The 25362-nt window shown below is 52.3% G+C and overlaps 13 protein-coding genes across 13 annotated transcripts; 6 read left to right on the top strand and 7 right to left on the bottom strand.

Moving 5' to 3' along the window:
- Nucleotides 1-483: 483 nt before the first annotated feature.
- Nucleotides 484-3868, top strand: M436DRAFT_46411 (uncharacterized protein; the record flags this gene model as incomplete). The annotated part of the gene is made up of 5 exons (XM_013572049.1): nucleotides 484-641; nucleotides 701-893; nucleotides 953-1578; nucleotides 1633-3608; nucleotides 3660-3868. 5 exons carry the CDS (start codon nucleotides 484-486, stop codon nucleotides 3866-3868), a joined length of 3162 nt encoding a protein of 1053 aa, XP_013427503.1.
- A 670-nt stretch (nucleotides 3869-4538) lies between these two features.
- On the top strand, nucleotides 4539-6111 carry M436DRAFT_46045 (myo-inositol transporter Itr1; the record flags this gene model as incomplete). The annotated part of the gene is made up of 2 exons (XM_013571970.1): nucleotides 4539-4699; nucleotides 4755-6111. 2 exons carry the CDS (start codon nucleotides 4539-4541, stop codon nucleotides 6109-6111), a joined length of 1518 nt encoding a protein of 505 aa, XP_013427424.1.
- Nucleotides 6112-6582: 471 nt separating this feature from the next.
- Nucleotides 6583-7756, top strand: M436DRAFT_63776 (uncharacterized protein; the record flags this gene model as incomplete). Its single annotated transcript, XM_013572197.1, has 2 exons — nucleotides 6583-6881; nucleotides 6991-7756. The coding sequence occupies 2 exons, from the start codon at nucleotides 6583-6585 to the stop codon at nucleotides 7754-7756; spliced, it is 1065 nt and encodes a 354-aa protein (XP_013427651.1).
- A 339-nt stretch (nucleotides 7757-8095) lies between these two features.
- Nucleotides 8096-9274, bottom strand: M436DRAFT_46233 (uncharacterized protein; the record flags this gene model as incomplete). The annotated part of the gene is made up of 2 exons (XM_013572006.1): nucleotides 8096-9164; nucleotides 9228-9274. 2 exons carry the CDS (start codon nucleotides 9272-9274, stop codon nucleotides 8096-8098), a joined length of 1116 nt encoding a protein of 371 aa, XP_013427460.1.
- Nucleotides 9275-10732: 1458 nt separating this feature from the next.
- M436DRAFT_46916 (MFS general substrate transporter) lies at nucleotides 10733-12526 on the top strand (the record flags this gene model as incomplete). Its single annotated transcript, XM_013572136.1, has 6 exons — nucleotides 10733-10873; nucleotides 11051-11141; nucleotides 11195-11253; nucleotides 11307-11428; nucleotides 11481-11940; nucleotides 11990-12526. 6 exons carry the CDS (start codon nucleotides 10733-10735, stop codon nucleotides 12524-12526), a joined length of 1410 nt encoding a protein of 469 aa, XP_013427590.1.
- Nucleotides 12527-13012: 486 nt separating this feature from the next.
- M436DRAFT_72784 (DUF572-domain-containing protein) lies at nucleotides 13013-13891 on the top strand (the record flags this gene model as incomplete). Its single annotated transcript, XM_013572262.1, has 2 exons — nucleotides 13013-13147; nucleotides 13208-13891. 2 exons carry the CDS (start codon nucleotides 13013-13015, stop codon nucleotides 13889-13891), a joined length of 819 nt encoding a protein of 272 aa, XP_013427716.1.
- Nucleotides 13892-14123: 232 nt separating this feature from the next.
- Nucleotides 14124-15010, bottom strand: M436DRAFT_63772 (uncharacterized protein; the record flags this gene model as incomplete). The annotated part of the gene is made up of 2 exons (XM_013572196.1): nucleotides 14124-14573; nucleotides 14753-15010. The coding sequence occupies 2 exons, from the start codon at nucleotides 15008-15010 to the stop codon at nucleotides 14124-14126; spliced, it is 708 nt and encodes a 235-aa protein (XP_013427650.1).
- Nucleotides 15011-16407: 1397 nt separating this feature from the next.
- M436DRAFT_63771 (uncharacterized protein) lies at nucleotides 16408-17001 on the bottom strand (the record flags this gene model as incomplete). The annotated part of the gene is made up of 4 exons (XM_013572195.1): nucleotides 16408-16568; nucleotides 16633-16756; nucleotides 16793-16825; nucleotides 16921-17001. The coding sequence occupies 4 exons, from the start codon at nucleotides 16999-17001 to the stop codon at nucleotides 16408-16410; spliced, it is 399 nt and encodes a 132-aa protein (XP_013427649.1).
- A 423-nt stretch (nucleotides 17002-17424) lies between these two features.
- Nucleotides 17425-18378, bottom strand: M436DRAFT_45999 (cyclin-domain-containing protein; the record flags this gene model as incomplete). Its single annotated transcript, XM_013571953.1, has 2 exons — nucleotides 17425-18102; nucleotides 18151-18378. The coding sequence occupies 2 exons, from the start codon at nucleotides 18376-18378 to the stop codon at nucleotides 17425-17427; spliced, it is 906 nt and encodes a 301-aa protein (XP_013427407.1).
- Nucleotides 18379-19205: 827 nt separating this feature from the next.
- On the bottom strand, nucleotides 19206-19967 carry M436DRAFT_81861 (uncharacterized protein; the record flags this gene model as incomplete). The annotated part of the gene is made up of 1 exon (XM_013572337.1): nucleotides 19206-19967. One exon carries the CDS (start codon nucleotides 19965-19967, stop codon nucleotides 19206-19208), a length of 762 nt encoding a protein of 253 aa, XP_013427791.1.
- A 771-nt stretch (nucleotides 19968-20738) lies between these two features.
- On the top strand, nucleotides 20739-22234 carry M436DRAFT_46941 (uncharacterized protein; the record flags this gene model as incomplete). Its single annotated transcript, XM_013572142.1, has 4 exons — nucleotides 20739-20795; nucleotides 20853-21407; nucleotides 21458-21592; nucleotides 21650-22234. 4 exons carry the CDS (start codon nucleotides 20739-20741, stop codon nucleotides 22232-22234), a joined length of 1332 nt encoding a protein of 443 aa, XP_013427596.1.
- Nucleotides 22235-22297: 63 nt separating this feature from the next.
- Nucleotides 22298-23157, bottom strand: M436DRAFT_81860 (uncharacterized protein; the record flags this gene model as incomplete). The annotated part of the gene is made up of 2 exons (XM_013572336.1): nucleotides 22298-22363; nucleotides 22417-23157. The coding sequence occupies 2 exons, from the start codon at nucleotides 23155-23157 to the stop codon at nucleotides 22298-22300; spliced, it is 807 nt and encodes a 268-aa protein (XP_013427790.1).
- A 508-nt stretch (nucleotides 23158-23665) lies between these two features.
- Nucleotides 23666-24831, bottom strand: M436DRAFT_46747 (zinc-binding dehydrogenase; the record flags this gene model as incomplete). The annotated part of the gene is made up of 2 exons (XM_013572109.1): nucleotides 23666-24245; nucleotides 24299-24831. The coding sequence occupies 2 exons, from the start codon at nucleotides 24829-24831 to the stop codon at nucleotides 23666-23668; spliced, it is 1113 nt and encodes a 370-aa protein (XP_013427563.1).
- Nucleotides 24832-25362: the final 531 nt, after the last annotated feature.

The raw sequence follows: 25362 nt of genomic DNA, 5'->3' as shown, positions 1-25362 counted from the left end.
CAGCCCGACGCTGGCGACACAAGCCGCCAGATTCTTGTCGTTCCCACCGGCACTCGATTGCTGCTATTCTGCTCCTGCCCGATCTTGCCTCATTGCTTCCTCAGCTGGCAGGGCTATTAACACTGCGAGACCGGCAGGCCATCTAGGTGATACATCCTCTCTCGAACCAAAAGCCCGCGCGAACCGTTCAGCCCTACCCTTGGGTCGGATCGTCTTCCGAGCGGCCGCCGCCAAGCTCCCCATCGCAGTTGGGTGAAACACGACATCTATCCCAGCTGTATCCGCAGTCTGTCCTTAATCAACTAATCAGTTGTCGGGCTACTCGCCGACCTGTTACTGGACTTCACTTCGCTGCTGCACTAGACCAGCACGCGACAACGCGAGTCCCGACTACGTTATCAGGCATTCGGTTGTTCTGGTTGCGCGTGCGAGCTCCAACATCCCGACCCAAAGTCCCCTGTCCGTCCCCTGACCGAGTCGACAATGTCCGCTCAATCCTCCGCCATGAACGGTGCAAACACGCCTGCTGCGAGCCAGCCAAACCCGAGCTCCTCGAAACAGCAATTCAAGACAAATTCGCTCGGAAAGTCGTTGGACGGTTCTCGCAAGCAGCTCGCAAGCCCCGTGGATCCCGCTTCGAGGTACGTCAAGCATGCTATATCATGCCGTTCCCCGACAGCCTCTGACTCTTCTTTAACAGGAAATCGCCCGTTTCCAAGGCATGGTCCCAGGGCACTAACCCCATCACACAACGCTCCAATGCGTCCACGCCTGCTCCCAACGGCCTAGCGAACGGCACCTCCAGACCCTCGCAACCCAAACCCCAACAAGAGAATGGCACAACAGGCAAGCATGCTTCAGACAGGCTTCTGTTCTTGCTTGCAAACTACACCGTACAGACTACCCACCAACTCATGTCGGTCACTTCAGCTAACCTTGACATATGCTGTAGGGCATGGAAGTTGCTATCTTCCTCAAGAATGGAGATCAGGTTACCGGTGTCTTCTCTACTGCTTCCATCGAATCTGCCGATCCTCGTGTCACTCTCAGATTCGCCAAGAAGACGAGCCAGCAAATTAACGGCACCACTGATCACTCCGACGAGTACGTTGGAGAGGGACAAGATCACGTCATGACCTTCGGCCTGCAAGATATCGTGGACCTTTCGGTCAGTAATCTATACCTGGCCGCTTCCGAAACAAGGGTCCAACAAGCCAATGCTCCTTCCTTCCGCACCGACGTCGAGATCTCTGGCAACCTCAACATCCGCGAGCGTGAGCTCCAGCGCTGGCAGCCCAGCGCAGATACCGCCATCGACATGTCGCTCGAAGACAACTCACGCCCAGGAGAGTGGGATCAGTTCGCTGCCAACGAAGCTCTCTACAACGTCAGAAGCGACTACGACGAGAACATTTACACCACGACCATCGACAGATCCGACCCAGATTACAGACGCAGAGCAGCCGAGGCCGATAGAATCGCTGATGAGATCAACCGTAGTGCTCCTGTGAACTCCCATGTCGCTGAGGAGCGCCGTATGAATGCCGAGAAGGATGGTGGCCTCGACGAGGAAGAGAAGTAAGTCGTGCATGTGATTTGGTCCTGTGGCATGTGACTGACATTTTGTCGCAGATACAGTGGTGTCCGTCGCGAGACTAACATTACCTCGCTCCTCAAGCAAGGTGCACCCAACGCTTATGTTCCGCCATCAAGAAGACCAATTACAAGTCAGCCCACCGTGCCAGGAGCTCCCTTCGACCCAGCCATTGTCTCGGTCGCACGTCCTAGCCCACCACAGGTCACCAATTCGGACAGTCAAGCTGCCTCGTCCAAGCAACAAGAGCAGAAATTGCAGGGACCGACCGAAATCCCAGAAGCAGCACCCGCTCCTTCGTTGCCCACCGTGACAGCTTCCGCTGCAGAAGCATCAGACATTGCTGTCAAGCCCGCTCAGGCTGCTGCCGCTGCTGCAACACCTGCCTCAAAACCGATACCCTCGATCAACGCTGGCAAAGGTGCTACCGAAGGTGTCGAGCGCAAGGTGTTGGACTCGTTCAAGCAATTCTCTAACAATGAGAAGCTTCGCGTCCAGCAACATCAACGTGTTGTGCAAGAGCGTCAACGCGCTAGTGCTCGTCAAGAAAAGTCCGTCAAGTTGAACGACCTCAAGAAGTTTGCCGAAAACTTCAAGCTCTACTCTCGCGTGCCCGAAGATCTTGTGCCTATTCTAGCCAAAACGAAGGAGAAGCAGAACTTGATCGTCACAAAGGCTGAGTTGCAGGCGCGAGAGAAGGAGTCAAAGGTTACCTCCGCTGAAGCCAGCCCTGCTCGTGTCGCACCTCCGAAGCCTGAAGCCCCTTCGTCTGAGACTGTCCAAGCACCGCAAGCAAGTCAACCTGCGAAGCGTGCCGAAGCCGCGAACGAACCCGGCTCTCCGTTGAGTCAAAGACAGCGCATGGCTCAGGGTATGCGCCAGAATCAACCCATGCCCTCACGTGGACCTAACCTGTCTCATGGCGGTCCACCAAGACAGACTCAGCAGTACAGAGCTCCTATGGCCAACATGCAGATTCCCGCTCCCATTCCTCCACCCGAGATTCGTTCTCCCCCCACTGGTCCTGCCTCTCGCGACATTGTCAGCCCCACAACTGCTTCCGCCAGACTGAACGTCAAGGCCATCGAGTTCAGGCCCAATCCTTCAGCAAGCACTTTCACCCCCACATCGCCCACCAAGACAAGCCCTCAGCCTACTGCCAAGCGTCCCAGCATCTCTGCTTCGTCGCCCGCCAAATTCTTCGCTCGTAAGAGTGAGAAGCCCTTGTCTGAACGTACTCCTCTGAAAGATGCTTTCAACCCCGTCAAGTACATGCTGGAGACTACTGCGGCTGAGGGTAAGACCGAAACATTTGCCCCCAACGGAGGCATCCCCCAGCCTTTCCGTACTCCGCCAACATGGGAAGTCGCCGATGCCAACAAAGAAAAGACATACCGTGACATGTTTGCACAGAGTCCAGTCGTTGTTATCCCACAGATGCACACTCCTTCCAACAGTGTCATGGCCCACTCTCATCAACTCCCTCCTCATCTGCAAAACGGCCCTCCCGCTAACCACACTCCTCGCTTCTATCCTCCTCAACCTCATCACCCTGGTCAACATTACGACGAACACCGCATGCAGTATGGTTCGAACACTCCTTCTGTTCAGCCATCTCCTCGCCTGCCTCATGCGATGGCTTATGGCCCACCAATGCACCCCCAGATGCAGCACTTCCCTGGTATGCCTCCCTACGGTATGATGCGACCTCAGCAATTTGGTAGTCCGCAGGGTCCTCCCATGGGTGGTCACATGATGGTTCAGCAATCGTCTAATGGACCATTCATGAATGGAGCAATGGCTCAGCAGGTGCCCATGTACGCCTCACCAGTTCCTGGTCATGTGCAGCCTCACTTCCCTGGCCACCCTGCTGCTCAGCCCGGTCCCGGGTTCGGACGGGGACATCCCATGAGCCAACAGGGCTCCCAGCAAGGACACCCTGGCCAGATGTACATGCAAATGCCACCCGCCGGACCCATGATGATGCAGCAGCAGCAGCAGCACCCAGGACAGAGTAAGATTCTATCCGAAAAGGTTCCCACGTCAATATCTAACACATTCACAGTGCAGCAGATGAGGAACTTCCCCCAGGGTCAATACCCAGGTGGTCCGCAGGGTCAGCACGGCTACCCCATGCAGCACCGTGCCATGTCGAACCAGGGATATAACCACAACCAGATGACTCCGCGTCAACACCACGCTGCGCCTCACCAAGGACCCAGCCCTGGCGTGCCGTCAGTGCATCCTGCTGGTCCAGGAGATGAGGGAAAATGAGTCGGTAGCACAGTTGCCATGTCACGATGGCACAGCAAACTGTTTGAGAAAACGTGACCACGCCTTAGGAGAGACAAGATCTCGGTATCTACCGAGTACATCTCCCACAGCGTTAGGGACCAAATAGACTGCGAGTATGGCGAGTCGTATTGGGTGCCTGCATCATCCGATGTCAGACAAAGAGCCGCCTCGTTTAGTACGAAGGCCAATCAAGACTGTATAGTTAGTTGAGGCCACGGCGGGACAGATTGGTAGGAAGCAGAGACTTGTCAAGATGGAAGCGAGGTTGTGGAGATTTGCTCCAGCTTCGGTATTGGCAGATAGGAAAGTGGATGATGAGATTATTGGGGTGGATAGCTAGCCAGTGGGAATTCACCATGAATGTAAAATGCGAACCGTCAATAGTTACCGATGTACCATGTTGGTGTGGTCGTTCCTTGTGATGGATGATGCTATAAATTAAGGTGTGATCGTCGGACCCTGGAGGCTGAAGAGTCGATCACAAGCCACCTTCCGCGAATCCGGGCCTCGGTCTTTGGCGGCTTCTGACATTGAGCAGCCAACCCAGTGCTCGTTCATGGACAAACCGTAATCCATCCAACGATCGTAACCCATCCTGAACCATCACCCCTTCCAAGTTCCTCACAATCAAATTATTTAACTTGAACATATGCGTGATATCACAGGCGACGACTCTCAACAGCCGCTGATTGTTGATGAACATGACGACGACACGACCGCTCGCTCAGGAGTACCCAAACAGAAAGCCCGTCGCCTGATATGGCTGTTGACTTTGAGTGCAGGACTCAGTGGCCTACTCTTCGGTTATGAGTGAGTGCGAATAGGCTCCAGAGTCATGTCGAGTATTTGCTGAGCCCTCGTACAGTACTGGTGTGATAAGTTCTACTCTTGTCTCGATACATGAAGATCTAGGACGCCCGTTATCCACCTTCGACTTGTCAGCCATAACAAGCAGTACATCTCTACTGGCGTTAGTTGCGTCACCTCTGGCTGGACATTTTGCGGATGTTCTAGGTCGCCGCCCGGTCATTGCAGCTGCTTGTGGATTGTTCATTTTTGGCGCCCTGTTTCAATCAGCTGCAACCAATGTATGGACTATGATACTTGGCCGATCGATTGTTGGCGCTGCTGTAGGCGCGGCTAGTGCCGTCGTGCCCTTGTACATTGCAGAGATCTCCCCAGCAGATCGAAGAGGACAACTGGTATCTGTCCAAAGTCTGTTCATCACTGGAGGTCAGGTCGTAGCATACGTTGCTGGCTGGGCAGTCATGGGTCGCTGGCGGTGGTCTGTTGGTTTTGGAAGCGTTCCTGCTCTCATTCAGGCGGCCCTGCTAGTTGGCATGCCCGAGTCACCCCGCTGGTTAGTACTAAAGGGCAGGGACGAAGAGGCTACTGCAGTCTTCGCCCGTCTCGGTCATGATGACTGCGATCATATCGTTGCTCAAGTGAAGCATGAAGTCAAGGAAGAACAGCTCAGTGCCAGTGGAAGCATGTTCAAAGAGCTCATGACCGTGCCCGCCAACCGACGTGCCCTGACTATTGCTGCCGGACTCCAAGCTCTGCAACAACTATCCGGATTCAACTCGTTGATGTACTTCAGCGCATCCATCTTCGCGATGGTCGGATTCACTTCACCGATTGGCACATCGCTCTGCATTTCGGTTTCCAACTTCGTGTTCACCCTGCTGGCGTTTGCAATCATCGATAGAGTTGGGCGACGTCGCATACTACTCTACTCCATTCCGTTCATGATACTTGGACTTGCTAGCTGCGCTCTTGCGTTCATGCATATCGACGCGTCTCTTACAGATTCGAAAACACTGTCGTCTATTACATCTGTTGATGCCTCCAACTCTTGGTCTCTGTTCCTTCTGTTCGCACTCATCTTTTATGTCGCTGCTTATGCCAGTGGATTGGGCTGTGTTCCGTGGCAACAAAGCGAACTCTTCAGCCTTTCCGTGCGAAGTATGGGCTCTGGGCTGGCCACCGCAACAAACTGGACCAGCAACTTTATCGTGGGAGCAACTTTCCTGCCTATGATCCATACGCTTGGACCCAGTGCCACTTTTCTTGTGTACGTATTTGTGTGCCTCATGGGTTACATCTGGGTATGGAGATACTTTCCTGAGACCATGAATCTCGAACTCGAACAGGTCAAGCAATTGTTGGAGAATGGTTGGGGCGTCAAAGCTAGCGAACGTCCGAGTGATCTGGGAAGATGAATACGGTTGCGAGATCGAGGAATGTAGCTTGCATACGTCACAATGCCCTCCTCCTCCAGCCGTCAAAGCAGTTTTCCAGATGTCCTTTGACTAGCAAAGCGTTGCAAAGAGGTCTATCGGTCGCCCTCTTTGTCTTCGACTTATCTTCTTACCGGATCCGGGTCTGCCATTATCACGACGGTCGTGCACCGAGTATACAGTTTGATCAAGATGGCCCGAGTTGTTACTGCCTTCTTCGAGGCAGCTCATTCAGATCGTCATTGTCAATCAGACATCGCGAAGCAGTATGGCGCCTGCAACGTCCGATCAACTCAAACGACCAGCCTGGATGAACAATGATCCCCTACTTACCCAGATCGGCTTGGAAGAGCTCAAACTTCGCGGTTACATAAATTTACACGATGCGTCGATTGATCTGTCCTTTAGAAACTGTTCGGATGATGAGATACATCCCCTTTTTCAACGAGGAAGATGGTCGCAGAAGGATCTGGCGACCATGGACTTAGATGCATTGCGACCGACACTCCGACTTGCTTCACGCCTCTTATAGTGCAATACATCGATCTACTATCTCTCTGCGATCCTCGATCAAGCGAACTACGGTACGATCGACCCAAAGTATTTAAGACCGGAAAGCAATCCCAATTGGTTTCGTGTGCCGGACAGTTTGAGTTCTATGAAGGAACTAGCCACCCGTGCCGCCCTAGACGACTTGGTTCTCAGGACCACATGGCAACTGCTCGAGTCCAAGATATACCCGTTTATCGCAGGTATGACGAGGCTACATTGGATGCCAGTAGATCCACCACTCGTTGGCATGCCACAGTTCAGGACTACAAAGCTTTACTTGGCGAGTAGATTTATTGATATACTCTGCAGAGGTGTGTCGCCAGCCAGCTTTGCAATCCAGTGGACACCAGGCACTGACGGCGAATCGGCAAGACTCAGGTACAGTCTAGTATGCGCTATTGCGTTGGTTCATGAGGTCATGCATGCATTCTGGGATGTCCGTGGCGATTATCCAGAAGAGGGCATCCTCGCGGAAGCGCCACCAGAGCCATTCTACATGGACACACGCATTGCCGAACTAGGCTTCCAATGGCAAACTCTTGTGTTGGGCGGCGAATTCTATGGTATCCTCGAGCCATTTATATTCCCGTACGGCGCAAGGACAAGCCGATGGCCTGGCCCCACGGAGCTTGCAGAGCGGAAACACACCGAACTACGCATGAGCCTGCGCCAATACGGCCACGTGAGGAACTGGCAGACACGGCATGCCGTTTCGATGGACTGGGTGCGATCGCTCTTCACCGATGGCTTTTGGAAAGAGATAGAAAGGAATGGGGATGCAGGGCTCAAGATCAAGATCCAACGCAGACTAGACGCCAGACGGAAACTTGATGATGAGTCTCAATGGCTGAAGGGCGAAGAGCAAGTGCCGTACGACTTCATCGAGTCGCCGACAAGCGTTTTGAGCAATGAAGACGAGGAAGACTGTCAGGGTCTTGGTATCGTGGATCGTTACGATGTGGGCGAGAAATGGCACATGACCAAGAACGATTGGAAGCGACATGGTTCAAAGACAGACCCACCCGCATCATCTTTGATCTCGGACTTTGATCATGACATCGAAGAGTTGGAATGAGGCATCGTCTGGCTTGAGCTCTACATGTTGAAGATGTCATCGTCAGGTCCACACGTTGAATAATCGAGAGGTGGGTCGATGGTTGAATGTTGGTCTGGCACGCATCGGGTGAGACAGAGAAACCAAGAGGGTTCTGCATCCGGTGGGCCGGTCTGCAAGTGATCTAAAAACTCGAGCTTAAGTGATTGAAACAATCAAGATGCATGCATGCCTCTTACTCCGATGAAAAAAAAAGCATGAGCGTGATATTTGTAGTCTCTATGTATATACGTGAAATCGTAGGGTATCGGTATGTAGTTTTTAGTGTGTACGGTTCATTATTTTTCGTGCCACTCTTTTTCACATACCACCTTGTTGGGCTCGGACGCCGGCATAATGGTCCATGAGATCAAAGACCATGGTGTTGTCAACCCGACACTCGTTGCCGCCAGCGCGGCAGCCAAGTGCGGATTCGACCTCATCACCTGCGTCTTCGTGCAAAGCGCGAATTGCACCTGCAGCAGCAAAGCAAGAGGATGTGTTGTCTTGACCATTGTAGGCAGCGGCGTTGGAGTTTATAGGCGATGCGTATGATTGCTGAAAGTTGGATGTGGGTGAGGCGTACTGTCCTTGAGGCGGGTAGCCACCGGACTGTGGCATAGCTTCGGCGGCGGCCATGTCCCAGTCCAGTAGCTGAGATTGGGGCACGGAGTGGCCAAAAGGTTGCGGTGCGTAGATGGGATAGTCTTGGACGAACGTTCCAGGTGACGCGTGGAGGTTATGCTGAGGTGCCAACGGTGCAGAGGTGTGTGAAGGTGGGGCCGACATGTAGAACTGTTGTTGGGCCGACTGTGGTTGGTTATGCTGCTGCTGCTGCTGCTGCTGCTGCTTAGTGAGTTGCTTAGGTGGCGCTTGATGCTCGTGGGCCCGAGGGTTGACGGCCGGGGCAAGGGCAGGTGCAGGTGCAGGCGCAGGAGCCAGAGCGATGGGTCGAAGCTGCTTCTGCTGTCTAGCAGCAAGTGACGCTGGAGTGGCGGCATTCGACACAGTGCTCTGTCGTCTCGAGTCCATATCCATACCGCCGTCGTCATGGTCGTCGTCGTCCTCGGTCTTGCATGCGCGGCTACCGCCACAGGCCGAGGTGGAGGATGGTCGACACATCTTGGGAGTGACCAGCATGACGTTCAGTATCTCAGCAGCCGAGGGAGACGAGGCATACTCGTCGTGTTCGGGACCGTCAATGTCGGCATCGCTGAAGCCTTGTTGTCGTAGTAGGCGGCGCAGGCGTTTGTTCTCGTCGAGGACTTTACGGGCAGCGGCCTGGATCTCTTGCGAGGCTTCTGCGCCGACAGCCTCACATGAGCGGTACTTTGCCTCGAGCTCTTGCAGATATTCCTTGCGACGGGCGCGCGATCGTCGTTGGTTGTCACTGCCGAGGAGCACTCAAATTAGCCTTTCGCTGGGGCCTGTCACAGATGATGGCGTTGGGTACCGAATGCGCGCCAGGTTGGCCTTTTGCTGTGGCGTAGGATCACTCATATTGCGTGTTATTGGTCGTCAGTTTGCATTGCTTGTTCAAAGCAGAAGGAACGGCGGTTGGTGCGAAGGCGCATCTTGGTCATGAAGTCTGAAGAAATCGCGCTCAAGGCACGTCGATTGGCTCCGAATGTTCCAGCCTCTGTAAAAGCAATCGCCGTCACTTCCCCGACATCGTGAACCATTCGGGGCAAGGGGCCGTCTCTTTTCCTCGGCTTCCTCTTGCTACATGGTCAAGCGACAGTCCTCCTCCCTCACGACCAGTCTTCTACTCATTCATGCATAGGATACGTGCCACATCGCGATAAGATAGTGGCCATTTGCCATCAATATCCCGTGCCCCACCAGATGCCTACAATGCTCGAGCCCGTCGACAAACACGTGCGCCAGTCCCTCCCCGTATGCTAAAGTCTGCAATCTTCCTCCTTCTCCCACAGCGTCCAGATACATATGCTCACTATCAAAAGGCACAGTAGTTGTCAGACTAAGTATGCATCCAAAACGACCCGGGACATAATCGCATCTCGATGGGTTTTGTTTTGTTTCTCGAAACCTTTGTGCAACTTGATAGGAAGATGCGCTGGGGACGTGCGCCAGTCGTTGCACAGCCCTGCTCTCTCCGCATCTTGGCTACTGCACGTGATCGTCTCATGCAAGCCTCTTGTCTTGTTAAACGTCCTGCCTTCCTTGGCTTACCCAGTTCTCGAACAGTACCACCAATTCACTACTGTTTTCGCTCTTCTCGCCGACGCTCCTAGTCATGGTACATGTCCAGCAGTCTCATTGTCTGGGCTCTTCCCATGGGTGGCCCTCTGTCGAACAATCTGGTCTTGGTCAAGATCGATAATGGACCAACCCCCGAAGCCACATTCACCGTTCGACGAGGAGGTATAAACGCAGAGGTTTATTCTCTCGAGGAGCAAGCCGCCGCGGGGCTCCAGAGCGAAACTCACAATAACACCCGACCTGTCTGGGCATACGAGAAGTGGTCGGCAGTCAATTTGCCAAAACCAATATTCAAGATGCATTCCAAGGAGCCAAGTTCTCCGCCGTTCCTTTTTCCATCGTAAGTTCTTCTATGCCAGCGACGCCTCGTCTTGACCACGCGAATCCCGACCTTCGTCCCGCTTGTTTTTACCTTGCAACCTCCTTGGCCGCCTTGGTCATTCTTCTTGACATCGGAATCGTACGGACGATCTCGCAGTATCCCCGCATCGTGTCCGTCTGTTTGTGGAGCAACTGTATGGGGAATGAGGACAGCTGGGGTAGTCTGGGGGCGGAAGACTAACTCAAGGCACCGTAAGAGGAACATGGTTTTCTTGGGCTCGTCCAGATATATAAATCCTTGCCTCGAGCCTCTCTCTTCTCCGGATCAGTACGAGTTCAATTCATCTTCTTCCATCTCCTCCGACCCACTCTCCAATCATGCAGAAAGACATTGGCGAGAAGCCAGCCATCATGATGGTCGAAGACATCGGCAACGATGACGACCTCAAGAAGCCTCAAGTGAAGAAGGACTATTCTGGAGTCGCAGCCAAAACAGATCCGGCCGAGATTGCTCTTGTGAAGAAGCTTGACAGATGGATCATGCCCATGCTGTGGGTACGTAAGATCAAAGTACAAATCCAGCGAGTCTGTCTTGCATGTTTACTTGACAACGATGGGACGGCGTCAGGACGCCATCCTATTGGTGTCGAGCTCGACCTGCGAGCCAACTCGTTGCATGACTACCACAACTTCTGTTCCATAGGACTCTGCTGACTGTAATCTCGTTCAAAGTCCATGTACTGGTTGAACTACTTGGATCGAAATGCCATTGCTCTGGCTCGTCTCAACGATCTAGAGGAGGACCTCAACCTGACACCAACTCGTAGGTCATATATTCCATTTCGAATCAGCAAACAGAGTACTAACCACAAACAGAGTACCTTACCTGTGTCAGCATTCTCTTCGTCGGTTACCTCCTCGGACAGATTCCTTCGGTAAGTCTCTTGTCGCTCGAGACGCTTAGAGTGTAGATACTAAGATGTCTCAGAACATGTTTCTCACCAGAACCAGACCCAGCTATTACATGGGAACATGCATGTGCCTATGGGCTGTCGTATCAGGCTTGACCGCTGTTTGCCATAACTTCGTTGGTCTTCTCTTGGTTCGCTTGTAAGATATGATTCCGGATATGGTATGTAACCGAGACTGACGTGAACTCCAGCTTCCTCGGTGTGACTGAAGCACCCTACTACCCTGGTGCTGTCTATCTCCTCAGCATCTTCTACAACCGCAAGGAGATTGCCACTCGTATCGCTATCCTCTATACAGGAAACATCTTAGCTACAGCCTTCGCAGGACTCATCGCAGCTGGCATCTTCCATGGTATGGATGATCTGGCCGGTCTGGCTGGATGGCAATGGCTGTTCATCCTCCAAGGAGCAGTTACCTTCGTCATTGCCGTTGTCGGGTTCTTCTGCCTTCCAGACACGCCCTTGACCACCAGATGGCTCACCCCTGAGGAGAGGATCCTCGCACACAGCCGCATTGCCGCTGATACTGTTGAGAAGAAAGGAGATACGAGCATCTGGGTTGGTCTCAGACAGGCTGGTTCCGACCCTGTTGTTTGGCTCTTTGCGCTCATGGCACATCTCCACTTGGCCGCCAATGGATTCAAGAACTTCGTAAGTCTCGCTCATCCCCACTTCTCCGTCATGCTCTAACGTTTCCAAGTTCCCTTCCGTTGTCAAGACTCTGGGTTTCGACAGAACCATTACTCTTGTTCTGACCTGCCCTCCCTACCTCATCGCTGGCGCTTCCACGCTTCTGGTCTCATGGTCTTCCGGCAGAATGAACGAACGCACATGGCACATCACTGCTTCAAAGTCAGTTGCCATCATTGGCTTCGTTGTCGGTGCTCTTGTGATGAACACTGGCGTCAAGTACTTTGCCATGGTCGTCTTTACCATCGGTACCTATGCGGTCAACTCGTTGATCTTGGGTTGGGTCGGTTCCACTTGTGGCCAGAGCACTGAAAAGAAGGCAGCAGCCATTTCGATTGTGACCACAGTGATGAACGCTTCATTCATCTGGACGCCTTACCTCTGGGATCCCAAGGACGCACCTCAGTACCAGCCTGCCATGTTCTCGAGCGCTGCCTTCTCTGCTGGAACTGCGCTTGTTGCTTGGATAGTCAAGATCATCATGAAGCGTCGCAACGAAAGGCTCAGACAGTCTGAGGATGAGGTGCAGACTTTCTATGTCTACTAGGTGGATCATGTCTGGGTGCAGCCCGCCAGGAACGATGGACGAGGTAGAGACAGACACGGTGCATACGCGGACCAGAATGTTTGTGACCAGAGTTTGTTTCAATTTGCACGATTACGGCCACATGATGGATTTTGCGCCTGAAAGACAGATGTTTACGGAATACTTTATGAATACCTTCAACTTCACTACGACTAGCCTTTGTGCCGTGCTCGTAAACAGAGTGTCGTGCTTTTAGTTTCGCCAATATTTCCGTTCGTAGTTACGCTGTACAAGACTTGGTATATGTTGTGACATGCATGTCAATTAGGAAGGAAGCATCGAGCCACAATCTTCACATGCAAGTGCTGAGAGCGCAAGCGAGCACAGACCGCGTGATTGCCACCTCCGCCAGGACTCGTCCGACGATCCAAGGCGGCAGCAGCGTCGCATGATTATCTTCGCCTTCTTTCCTTCCATCACAACAACAACCTTACAACAGCCGCAGCCATGTCGGAACGCAAAGTGCTCCAGAAATACTTCCCTCCGGACTTTGATCCGTCCAAGATGGTCAGGCAGAAGGGGCCCAAGAAGACTGGACCCCTTCTGCAGACCGTCAGACTCATGGCTCCCTACTCGATGAAGGTAAGCCTTTAGATCTCGCTATCGCACCAATACGTACTTAGCTAACGCAGTGACCTACAGTGCACCGCCTGCGGAGAGTTCATCTACAAGGGTCGCAAATTCAACGCCCGTAAAGAAACGACGGATGAAAAATACTACGCCATCACCATTTACCGCTTCTACATCAAATGCACCCGCTGCTCCCAGGAAATCACCTTCAAGACCGACCCCAAAAACATGGACTATGAAGCAGAGAAGGGCGCCAAACGCAACTTCGAACCCTGGAGAGAGGCCAAGCTTGCAGAAGAGACGGAAGAAGAAAGGCTGGACAGACTGGAGCGCGAAGAAGCCGAGCGCGACGCCATGAAGGAGCTTGAAACAAAGACGCTGGATGCGAAAACCGAGATGCAAATTGCTGACGCTCTGGACGAGATCCGCACTCGTAACGCCCGCAATGAACGCACTGCCAAAGAAGGAGCAGAAGTTACGGTTGCGGATAAGGTTGACGATGAAAGAGAAAGACAGGAAGCAGAGGATGCTGAAGCAGCAAGACTGGCCTTCCTGGCAGGCACGGGTGAAAAGGTCAGAAGACTGGTTGAAGACCAAGAGGAAGAAGGGACTGGTACCGCTCCTACATCGACTACTGCTACAACGACTACAAATGGCTCCATGGGTCCACCACCCGTCCCAACCTTCACCCGCAAACCAAAGAAAAAGACGGATTTCGGCGCAAAATTGGGTATCAAAAAGAAATCACTCGTCTGATCTACGCCGCCTGTGTCGCCTTCTTCTCGTTCCCGACATGGACTCGACCGATCCGCTGATCGAGCCTTCACCCTGCTCGCTCGTACGGCTCTGATAATCCTCGGCTGCTCTCATGTCTTCCTGCATATTGCGGTCTGTTTGTTCTGGATCATCATTCCTTCTTGCACGCCTGATTATACGATAACCCTTACGACTCCTTGACGAATTCGACTTTATATCTTCATCATCAGTCTCATGGTTGCCTGTTCTGACCACTGCTTTGTCGTTGGCGTAGTTGAATCGTTGATTTGCGCTGCCCTCTGATGTAGTGTTGCTGCGGGTCTCGGACATGGTATCCGTTTTCGGTGCGTCGATTGGTGATATGTTGCTCGAACCATAAGCTGAGTCGCGGAAATGTGTTTTGGAGTCCAAGCGCAGTCGTGTCAGGCCAGCTGTCGAGCGATGGGATCTGTTGCTCGTCACAGATGGAGCAGGGATAGAGACGATTTGCTGCGGCAGGTCCTGCACTGCTTTGCGAGCGTCTTTGCTTCTGGACGATGAAACCCTGCTCGGTGCGCCTGAGGACGATGGAGCGGTGTCTTTGGTAGTAAACGTGACAGCAGCACCACTTGGCCCCTGAGGAGGTGTGGGCCGATGTGGTGGTGCTACGATGGTAGGCGGCATAGTAGGTGGGGGTGATCCTCTGCGCGTGAGGGAGTGATGCACGTGTGGAGGTGGTGGCATGGGAGCCTCGGGCATCATCTCCCCTGAAGGCCACCCCTCATCACCTCGACGTCTCCTGCGTGGTTCAGATCCACCATCATCGAGCCTCCGGATACTGAATTCTGGCGATCTAAACCAACCTCGTAACCTGACACCAACCTCACTGGAGTAGCGACGTTCAGGCCTGGGTTCCTGCCGTCGCGGAGAGACGTCTTGGTGCAGCACGACTTCATTGTTTGTCGATGTCGCCGGACGGAGTGCCACTTGTGAGGATTTTCCAGGTCCGCGTTCTGAGGTCTCTATTCTTGCGTCATCGCATGGTCGGATCCCGTTGGACTTGTTGCAGTAGAAGACTTTATCCTTGTTGTCTGAGTGGCCATCTGAACGGAGAGTCGTTACTCTCTTGATCAGACACATGGCTGCGAAGATTCTCTTGGCTCCCTTGCAGGAGATGTGTTGCAACCTTTCCTAGTCGAGTGGCCCGGATGGACCGACAGGAAGGTCAAATGGAGAAGCCCAGGAGAGGTTGTGTCGCCGGTGGCAGTCAGCGTATAGTCTGTCTCAAGCGGCGGCGGTGTTGAAGAAGTCCTTCTTTGGCCTTGTTCTGTTGTTCAAGAAACAAGTCGTTGCCTTGCCTTGGGAAGAGAAAAGAACAAAAGATGCAAAGAGATTCGAGTTGTCCACGTCAAGTGCAAAGTAAAAGGTCTCGTGTATGTTGTAGCAAAATGTCTCAGACCAAGTGTGCCCCACGCGGATCAGGCACAAGTCCAAGATGTTTCAGTCGTAAGAGTTCAGAAAGAAAGAAAAGTGCAAGTCAAAGGTCAAAGAAAACGAACAAGCAGAGCAGAGCTTGGACTGCAGGTCAGATACTTGATGCACTGATCCGCTGTGCAGTGATCGCTTTTTATTCTTGCTTGCCAGAGCTATCATCATAGGTAATAGAATCAAAAGGGTACTATTCTAGTGGCTCATGTGGACGGGTGGGCGTAAGGCTACAGCTGCTGCAGCGGGAACGAAGGGGAAGGCAGACGTGCGCCTCCACCAACAACAACTCGCTGCAAAGCCCCACGACACCGGGTTTCGAGAAAACACCGCCGCGGTGTTGAATCTTGCAATCTATTCGATATCGCCTCGTTTCGTAGACTTTGACGTGACTTCAGAAGTGCAAAGGGGCAAGGACAAGGGAGCGGTAAAGGTCGCGACTCGTCACGGCGAGTTTGGTAAGAAGATGCAGAGGGTGTTGGTTGTTGCCTGGTCCACGACTGTTCTGTTCGTCTGCCTGCCTGCCTGCCTCTCTTTGCACGGCTCTCCGCCATGCAGCAGACTAGTTCAAACTCGAAATGGCATACCAATGATTCCATTGCTTTTTGAGCTTCCATCATAAACGCCGATTTGACAGAACGAGTATCCATTCGTCAAAGAAGATCTACTGGGGACCCGACGATATGGTAACGCCCACGTCCCACGCGCATTTGCAGACGCGCACACGCTGGCTCGCACCTCTGATCACCTATCGTTATGCGCGATGTTTCAATGTACATGCTCTGCTACTTTGCTGCTGCCTCTCTGTTTTATCTCGAATCATCTGCACTGTTGTTTTGAAATCCTGACTTCCAACACGCTGGTGTCAGGCAATCCTCGCTTAGAACACCTTACCAGGTATTCGCAGGCGCAGCAGGGCAGAGAGACAGCAACAAAAAATCCGGTCATTTGACGAGGACCCCGTGGGCTTGGCACGATCTGGTGTGTGCATGGTGTGCATGGAGGTGTGTGGATGACAGCATCGGTCAGGAATAAGAAATGACCTTGATTGCTTACGCCAGAAGGGGAAGCGCCGCCGGAAGGGCTGTCCTTACACAGGCTGCGGACGTCGCGTGCGCTTCAGGGCTGTGCGTTTCGGTGATGATCCCGAGCGCGGCAGCGCAGCGGTCCGTCTCGCGTTTCCCTTCGTCCAAACCCATTTCTTGCTTCCGAACTTTCGTTTGTTTGGATAATAGCTTGCTGACCTGACCGACCGTGGATGGGATTGACATACTTACCTGACATACGGAGTGCAGCAGCGAAAGTGCAGATGTCAAACAGCAAAGTGCGCAGTATGCTGGCCAGCTCGCGGGGTGGCCCCATATTCGTGTCCGAAGGCTGGCAGCCTGAGGCTGTGCTGGGCTGTCTTTCTCAAAAGCAACGATGAACAAGTCGTACTTTTTGATAGCAAAACACAGCCTCGTTGTTCAGCTGTTGACTATTTCACGCAATGTATTCTGTATACATCATAGAGGCTCTCGTTCTTTCGGCCTTGTGGCCTTGTGAAAGAGACCGAGGTGGCTGACCGTCCATGCTGTTTCCTGGCAAGCGAGGCGGAGGATGCAGAACAGAGCAAGCAACCGTGGCCAAGCGAGGTACCCGGCCATACTGCATACTTGCAAGTGCTGACCAATGGCTGAACACGACACTTCATCATGTTGTATGAGCCACTCGTGGCTGCTGACCAAACAAATGATGTTGTCACAAGCATCAGGATGGAGCCAGAGAATGAGAAGGTTTCTGTGAATTGTTGGTCATTGTCGCCATTCCACCACCATAAAAAAGTACCCTAACTCTGGTATAGACAAGGTCGAAAAAAAGATACATCCATGAATAGATGTTCACAAGGCTGCCTGCCTAGCGGATATGTACAACTCGTGCCAGAAACGCCAGACAGCCCCGAATTAAAGAAAAAAAAGTGTTGCAACCATAATCCAACGCCAAATGCTCTGTTGATCCATATTTTGCTCTTTCATCATCTCGAAACGGTCGTTAACAAAGGCATAATTCATTCTTCAAAGTGGTCGTAATCATGCTCCAATAGCAGCTTCGGGTAACAGTCTGGACGGGAGTCGCATGATGAAGCCTTCACTGAGGCGTCGCCTGACAGACAGACCTTGACGAGCGGTGCTCTGCAGCAACCACATGGAACGCTGCAGATCCTCGGGCCGTAGGAAAAGGTCAAAGTTGAGCAGATAGCAGAAACTGATCTCGAGCTTTCTAAGCTCATTTGTGCTTATCCCGCCCAAGCGGGCAATGCGCTCCTGCGTCCATTTGTTGTCTTCGAGCGATTTGCTGGCTATTCGGATGGCGGCCAGAGCTAAGCGATGTACTGTACGAGGAGTGGCTGGTACCATGGTCTCAACGACACAGAGGCGATGGATGTACGAGGCGGCAGCCAAGTAGACACCGGGCGAGTGCGGGCTGAACTTGTGGATGCGAAGGAGGTAGTCGGTAATGGAAAAGGGCGGAGCAGCCTTGAGGAAAAAGCGTCGCGAGACAGCAGCAAGCTGTAGGGCGTTGGCTTCGGCGATGTCTGGCTCGGGCTGGTAGTCTGCTGGCGGAGCGATGGGCTCGTCGCGTTTGGCCTCGGGGGCGCCAATGTGGTGGACGGGTACGCAGTGGTGAGGGGCAAGTGTCGGTGAGCCTTCCAACTCGGGTGTGTGGGCGGGCGGTGTTATCGAGTCGGGGGATGGCGGATTTGAGCCCTCGTGGATGGTCGGTTGCGGCTTGAACATGTGTTGTCTTTGGTATACGGGGGTTGTGCACGCGACATCGCCGGTGATATTGGATAGCGACTGCAGTGCCTGGGCCAGCATCTGCACAGCGGCGATAGCTGAGACCGAGTAGAGGTCCCAGTTCTCATCCTTGAGCATCAAGGGCTCGTTGCTCTGCTCCATGTCGATGTGGTAGTCATGCGGAAGGCGGCCGCTGTCTTGGTGCGGGTTTGGTTTGGGCGGAGCTTGTATAGTGGTAGAGTCCATGGCTGCAAATGTCACAGAGTGGAAAGAAGGAGCCGCGCGGAGAGTGTTGTGAGATAAGGGAAGGAAAATTGCAATAATAGAGCGTAGTACTGCCGACGGATGTACTCGGAGATTTGGTTGCGCTCCAACTTGCAAGCGGCACTTTCGTGGTCTGACTCGGTGTAGCTTTGTATGTGTTTGTTGGAAGAAAATGGAGCGGTATGTGTGTGGGCTGATCAGAAGGTGTACGGGATGAGTCAAGGAGGGCGTCGGGCTACAGGCAATATGAACAAAAGATAGAGGCTATCGCGACAGGGTGTTGTATGAGGGTACCTACGTACGATAGCGGGGCAGCACCCGTGGCGTGTGTGTTTGGGAAACGTGCCCGCATCACGCTCCCTTTGGCATGATTTGCGTCTAATAACTGTCTTTGTTTCACTTTTCTTCCTGCTATTGCGACAACCGTTTCGAAATCACTTTCATTTTGTCCGCTGCTTTTTCCATCTTTGAATACATCATACCGGCCTGTCCTAGACAAGGACGACACCAACTCCGTCATACATAGCATGTCATGGTCTTCAGCAGACCAAGAGTCCCTTGAGCGGTTCCTGCAGGTGGTCGTATTACCTTCCCGTTGACCGCCTCTGATTGGTTTCGGACCAGTTTAACCGTGCAGCTCCGGATCTAGTCAATTCAGGCAGCATCACTTGTGAATACGATGGGCTCGAACATGGAAAAGTAGCGCACAAAGAAGAAGTTGCTCTGGCTTGGTGGTCGCGATTGACACATGAAATACTGGTAGCGACAAGTCCTTCGCTGATGTGGGCAGGAGGTCAATTCGTGACCATCTACATGACAGGTTTGTAGGCAAGCAACACCTGTGTAGGCCATGAACCAAACACCACACCAAGACCTGCGAATCTCCTCTCCACCACCATCCATCCATTCAACTTCATCTCGGCTTCATAGTCGGCCACGTAGCCAAGCAAATCCAGAATGATAACAGCCCCTCCGGGCTTACATACTCTGCAAGCCTCCCGGATCGCAAACTTTCTGCCTGCCAATGAGACATTGTGTAGAGACAAGCTTGCAGTGACGAGCGAAAAGTAGTTGTCGGCAAAAGGTAGAGGTTCCGTGAAGCTTGCTGCGTAGGCCACCACACCATCCAAGAGATCCAGGCTTTTGATATTCTTGTACAACATTTGTGGACTATTGCCAGATTGGTCGCTTGAGTTGAAGATGTCGATCCCGTAAGTTGGACAGTCCTTGATCTGAGCGGTTTGGAGAAGACTGCGTTTCTTTGTGGCCACTTTGCTAAGCACAAGGCCCCTGCCACATCCCATGTCTAGACTTGGACCATAGAAGATCTTGTCTGGTAAAGAGGAGAGAGCTTGGTCCCAGAAGGTATGCTTGCCCTTGACTGTTGCGTACAAATATACTGGTGCAAACACAAATGAAGACATGAGGCCCATCGGCGAGTCGATTCCAAAAGAAGCCTTTCCTTTGCCGCTGTCACGATGGCTGGCTGTATCCTCTTTTCGCAACTGCTCGATCAGGTCGATGTATTCCTTATTGGTGTGGCCCGACTGTAACTGATTCGAGTCCTCCATCGACGGTATTGTGCCCGGAAAATATATCTCAAAAAGATCAGGTGTTTGAGTAGAAGTTGACAGCGAGGTTCAAATGATGCTCAGCTGTCTCTTTATATATTCACTTGAGGTTGATGAACCATAATGGTCATGGTACAGACACAGATAGTACTAGGACCGAAGGAGTAGCATGCTGCGCTGGCTTGACAGCTACTACACATTGCCTGTCGCATCAGAATACAGATTTGATCAGTTTAAAGCCGCGTTCACCAGGGAGAACGTGCTACACCACGTTTCCCATGGTTCGAAGAGCGACATGGCAACATGACAAAAAGGGTAAGAAGCTGCGGTCCGGTTTAGCCGAATCCCATTCCGCTGAGCCATCTCATGTGCTACTCGAGATGTCTGCTCATGCTTCTCCTAGCACGGCATTGCTATTTACAGATATCCACGCGCGCATACAGTATTGGAGTTCTGCCTCTGCAATGAACGCCAGGATCATCTGTTCTCAGTAGATGTCGACTTGAACCTTCATTCCATCATCCGTTATATTCCCTACAGATCCCTGTGTTCTCTCGAGCCGGCGGCGCGAAAGCTTGTCACTAGATAATCCATGGCTGTCTGCTGTCCCTGAAGATGGCGCCAAACTCTAAATTGCCAGCTCGTCTCCACTCGGCTTACCAGAAACAGCAGCAAGCAACGCAAGATGCTAACAGGCAATCAGAGGATCTGGCTCAAGCTGTCGTGCTAGTTGGCAACTTCGCCATCTACGCTACCTGACATAAATCTCATATGGTCTGTGTACCAAGGTCGAAAGGCTGCGCAGCCTGTCTCTCTAAGCATGTCAAGGTAATTTAGAGACGAAAGACGCTTCTAAGATCTACCAACTAACGCATGTATCTGCAGTGCGATGAGGTCCGGCCGGAGTGTACACGATGTCAAAAGTCCGGACGTCGTTGCCCAGGCTATCACAAGGAGATTATTCTCAAACACTACGATGCCGATGGATCGAGGACAAACAGTTTCAAGTCAAGTCTTGAGCAGAAAGATCACATGGTACGACGGAGTAGCACGAATTGTTCCAAGGGCTCGAAATCTCTCATTACAGATAAGCTGTTCTCCACGTCACCAAGCGTTGTGAGCATATTTACAAATCAGGTCGTGTCGACAATGATAGTCGCCATATCACCAGAGTGGCAAGTCCTTCTCCCGTCACAGCGCTACACTAGAATATGGCTCCAAGAGGTTATCACACGGGCAGAAAGCGATACCTTACTGCGGTCCTCGGCTCGAGCACTCTCATTACTATGTCTCGGCATCACTACAGGCGCACAGGATGTAATGATTGTAGCGCAATCCAACTATACATCTGCACTGAAGAAAATGCAGAGCGTGATCTCACGTGGCAATCAAGCCTTTGCGAATATTCAGAGCGCAGCAATGCTGCTAGCTTTTTACGAGGTATGAGTTGTGCATCCAATCTCTCTTCTGGATCTCTGATGCAGAGACAGCTTCTTCGTCCCTCTTCTCGTCAGGCATGGATACAGCATGCGGGCGGAGTCGCTAGTATCATGAAGATTCGAGGTCCCGCCGTGTACACCAAAGGCTTTGACAAGATCTGTTATATGGCAATGCGGAATTACTTGGTATGTCTCAGTCATCTTTCACCAATTCGTGTGACTTACCGTACCGTGTCTGGAAAGGTTAGCGATGCCATCATCTCGGGGACTGCATGCTTTCTGGCAGAGGCCGACTGGATTTTACAAGACGAGCAGGCCCAAGAGCCGCCAGAGATGATGTTCAGATGCCACGTCAAGCTTCCTGGACTTTTGCACGACATCAGGAATAAGACCGCTGATCAGTCTTCCCCTCAAAAGCTGCACACCAAAGCACTAGCTCTCCGTGAACAGATGGTTTGCTGTTTTCATACCTGGGTGTTGTCTAAAGGATCACTTGATGCATTTCCGCCGAGCTGTGTGAATAGCGGATCTTTGTATGGATATGCTTACAAGTTCTCCGAGCTGCAAAGTTTGATCTTGTATTGCTCACACTACGCAAGTTTGATCGTCATCAACAATATCATCATGGAGTCTTGGGAAGGATACCGGTTGAGGTTTATGGACGAATGCAACAAAGCAGCCGCAGAAATCGCTGCTTGCGTGGATCAGGCACAGTCTTCTCTGCTGACGAATTTGAGTCTGAAGTTTTGGCTGCAAGCCGCCGCACATGGCTGTGCCCCTTCGGATGCCTCATGGTTCATGAACACAATTCAACGACTCAGTCACTAGAACAGGCCGAAAGATTCTCTTGGAACCAACTCGTCCCCACGTCCCGATCCTGGGTACTTCTTCTCAATAGATGTAAGGAAACAGCTTGTATGGCACCTCCTTCTGAACCGCTTTCCAGTGCTCTCCGTACTATGTTCATGTCAGCTCACATGCCATGCTTTGAATTCGAAGGGCAGTCTCACCTTTCTCGCCAAGTATGTCTCCAACAGAGGTATAGCTCTCTGAGAGAAGTCACCGGCCAGGAAGACGAACATAAATGCACCCCATGGGAGTCCAGCGCAAACAATACTGTAGCCAGCTCTCCACAGAGTGTAACCGCCATAGTTGATGTTACGCGCCAGACCAAACAGGCCCTCGGTACAGAGCTTGCCCTTGTTGGCCGGGTTCTGCTTGTACCGCTTGCGCTGCACTTCACACCACCACTCGGTGAAAATTCCAAGCCCATATAGTCCGGCACCAATTGCAACACTCGGGCGGCTTGTACATAACTCGGTCCATGTGCCAGAAATCGAAGGACTATTAGATGTGACAGCCCAGAGCGTGAGCAGAGTGTTGAGCGTGTTCAGCACGGTGTTGTAAGCGGCAATCATGGTGGAAAAGCCAGGGTCGAATTTGTTGTCTGCCACACCCAGGCACCAATAGATTTGCTTAGCAGCACTGCCGACAGCGAGGCCAAACACAAGGGAGTGGTATGGTGAGAGGCCAATGGCCGTGGTTGGCGAAGTGATTGCACCCGAGATGGTTGCACCGCCCAGCTTGTGCACGACTTTCAGCCCTAGGCCGGATGATAGTAGATAGTACTGTAGAGGTAGGTCTGCCAATTTCAAGATGGTAAAGAGCGTGTTTCCTGCCACACTGACACCCTTCTTGCGTGTTTCCTCGAACCATGCGGGAAGGTCCTGCTGAGCGTTGTCCTTAGCCATTGTTGTCTTTGGCAAATGTGTCGACCAACGCAGATACAGAGGCTGATCAACGGGTGTATTTGACGATCGCACAGTCTGGAACTGTCCGCAAGTAACGGTGACTAGGAGTAGGAGAGTTCGTCCTTGACTGATGAACCAAGATCTCGACTCTTGCTGTCGTGACGTATGGGCCCACTTCCTGTCGGAGTTGGGGCCGGCGCTCTTGATTTCCTGCTTCACTGTGGCACCTCATCTTCCCTAGATTTCTCGTTGCACTTGAACAATTCAGCGCCTACATCGCCAAAACCAATGTCCGAAGCTGCGCTCGTGTGCAACATGATGTTGCTGTTCGGAAGAATCAAAGGTCATCCTGGCGCGTCAGAGTGACTATGCACTTCGTAACGCACGCCAAGACTTGGTTTGAGGGACAACCAAGGAAGGTAACTTGAGTAAATCTGGGAGTGGTCCTCGTGAGACCTGATATGCTATCGCACTCATATCTCATAGACACGCCAGCTCTGGACAAGAATTATAAGCTAACAACAATCTTCTTCGCACTAACACCCTTCTTCGCAACCGCAAACGCATCCTCAATCCCCTCAAGCCCTTTCCCAGCCACCTGAAACTCCGGAGCCGGCACGAACGACTTCTCCTTCAAAGCGACAGGCAAGAATTTCTCATACATCTCCGCACCAAGTTTATTAGCCATGACATCTGTTGCCCAGACAAACTTATACCCAACACTCTTGGTGAAACTCTTGAGTTTCCAGCTGATAAAGCTGCTTCCCATCAACCACATCAAGGTGGGGAGTCTGGTCGGAAAGTCTTTCATGGGGATGTCGTGGCTGACTTGAGCAACAAACTTTTTGCCTTTGGTCTTGCTGAGAATGTCGATGCAGGCGTGGAGGGAGCCAACGCCGATGGCATATGCGCCGGCAGAGATGCGGTGTTTGTTGTTCATGGTGCTTACGATGTCTTGCACTACGGTGGGACTGTTGTAGTCGAAGACTTCGCTGGCGCCTAGGCTCTTCAGGTACTCGTGGTTTCTGGGTGAGGCTGTGGATATGACTTCGTATCCTGCAGCGACGGCGAGTTGGATGGCGTTGCATCTGTTGGCTTTGTCAGTGACATTTGCGGAGTTGTGGTCTATGTTCTTAAATACCCAACACTTGTGCTTCCTCCCCAGATGATTACAGTCTTGCCGATAGGCTTCTGCGGCTCAGGGGCGGTAGGAAGCTGAAGACCCAGAAAGTCCTCCAGAAACAATCCACAAGCAGCAGTTGCTAGACCAAGCGGTATGACCGATGCAGACTCAAAAGACATCCAGTCCGGTATCTTGGTCGTAAGAGTTGTTCTCAGCACGACATGCTCCTGGAATCCGCCCTCACTAGCCTTATTGGAGCGCTTGTCAAAGCTAACAGCTAATCCAAGCACACGATCGCCCACTTTGAGATTGGTAACTCCTTGTCCGACTTCGACGACGGTGCCCGCGCAGTCGTCGCCGAAAACGAATGGCAGCTTGACGTGTGGGCCAAACATGCTGACTACATTGGGAAGTAGCCAGTCCACGGGGTTGATGGCAACAGCAGCATTCTTGACGACGACTTCGTTGGATCCGGGTGAAGTGTACGGCGCTTCTCTGACCTCTAGCGGTTTCCCTTGGGCCACGACATAGGCAGCTCGATTGGCGGGCATTGTTGTAGATGTTTGGTGCTCTGGGGTATAGGATATCTCGGGGCACCACGTAAAGGCATCTGCAGCTATTTATCCTCCCTCTCATGCATCATAACTGCCTTGAGCTGTGTAATAATTGCACCGCCCCGCATACAGAAAGCAGTCGCATGTGCGAGCTCATCATCAAGTCATAGTGTCATCGAAGCAAATACCAAAATCTGACTGGTTCAATCATCGAAGGAATGCAAGTCGGGTGGTGTAAGGAGATGGACGGAGTAAGGGTTCTGCGAGCAAAGCGGGACAATAAAACTCCCGACTCGCATCGTCGCATGCAAATGCTTGATTCTGCCAATTATGTTCTCTACAAGACGGAGAAATAGCTCCATGTAGTAATGCTTGTTTACGCTTCCTTTCGGTGGTAAAGCTACCAACAACATTCTCCCTTCGTCATTTGAGATTCACCCGATCACCTCATATCGCGATGATTCGAAGGCGATGATGTGGCTGGGATGACCCTGCCGTTTTGACTCACCACACCATGAACTCTTTCTG

The sequence above is a fragment of the Aureobasidium namibiae genome (genome assembly GCF_000721765.1).
Source record: "Aureobasidium namibiae CBS 147.97 unplaced genomic scaffold scaffold_8, whole genome shotgun sequence".
Classification (NCBI taxonomy): domain Eukaryota; kingdom Fungi; phylum Ascomycota; class Dothideomycetes; order Dothideales; family Saccotheciaceae; genus Aureobasidium; species Aureobasidium namibiae.
The sequence above is the reverse complement of the archived record's forward strand: the minus strand, read 5'-3'. Positions and strand labels throughout refer to the sequence as shown.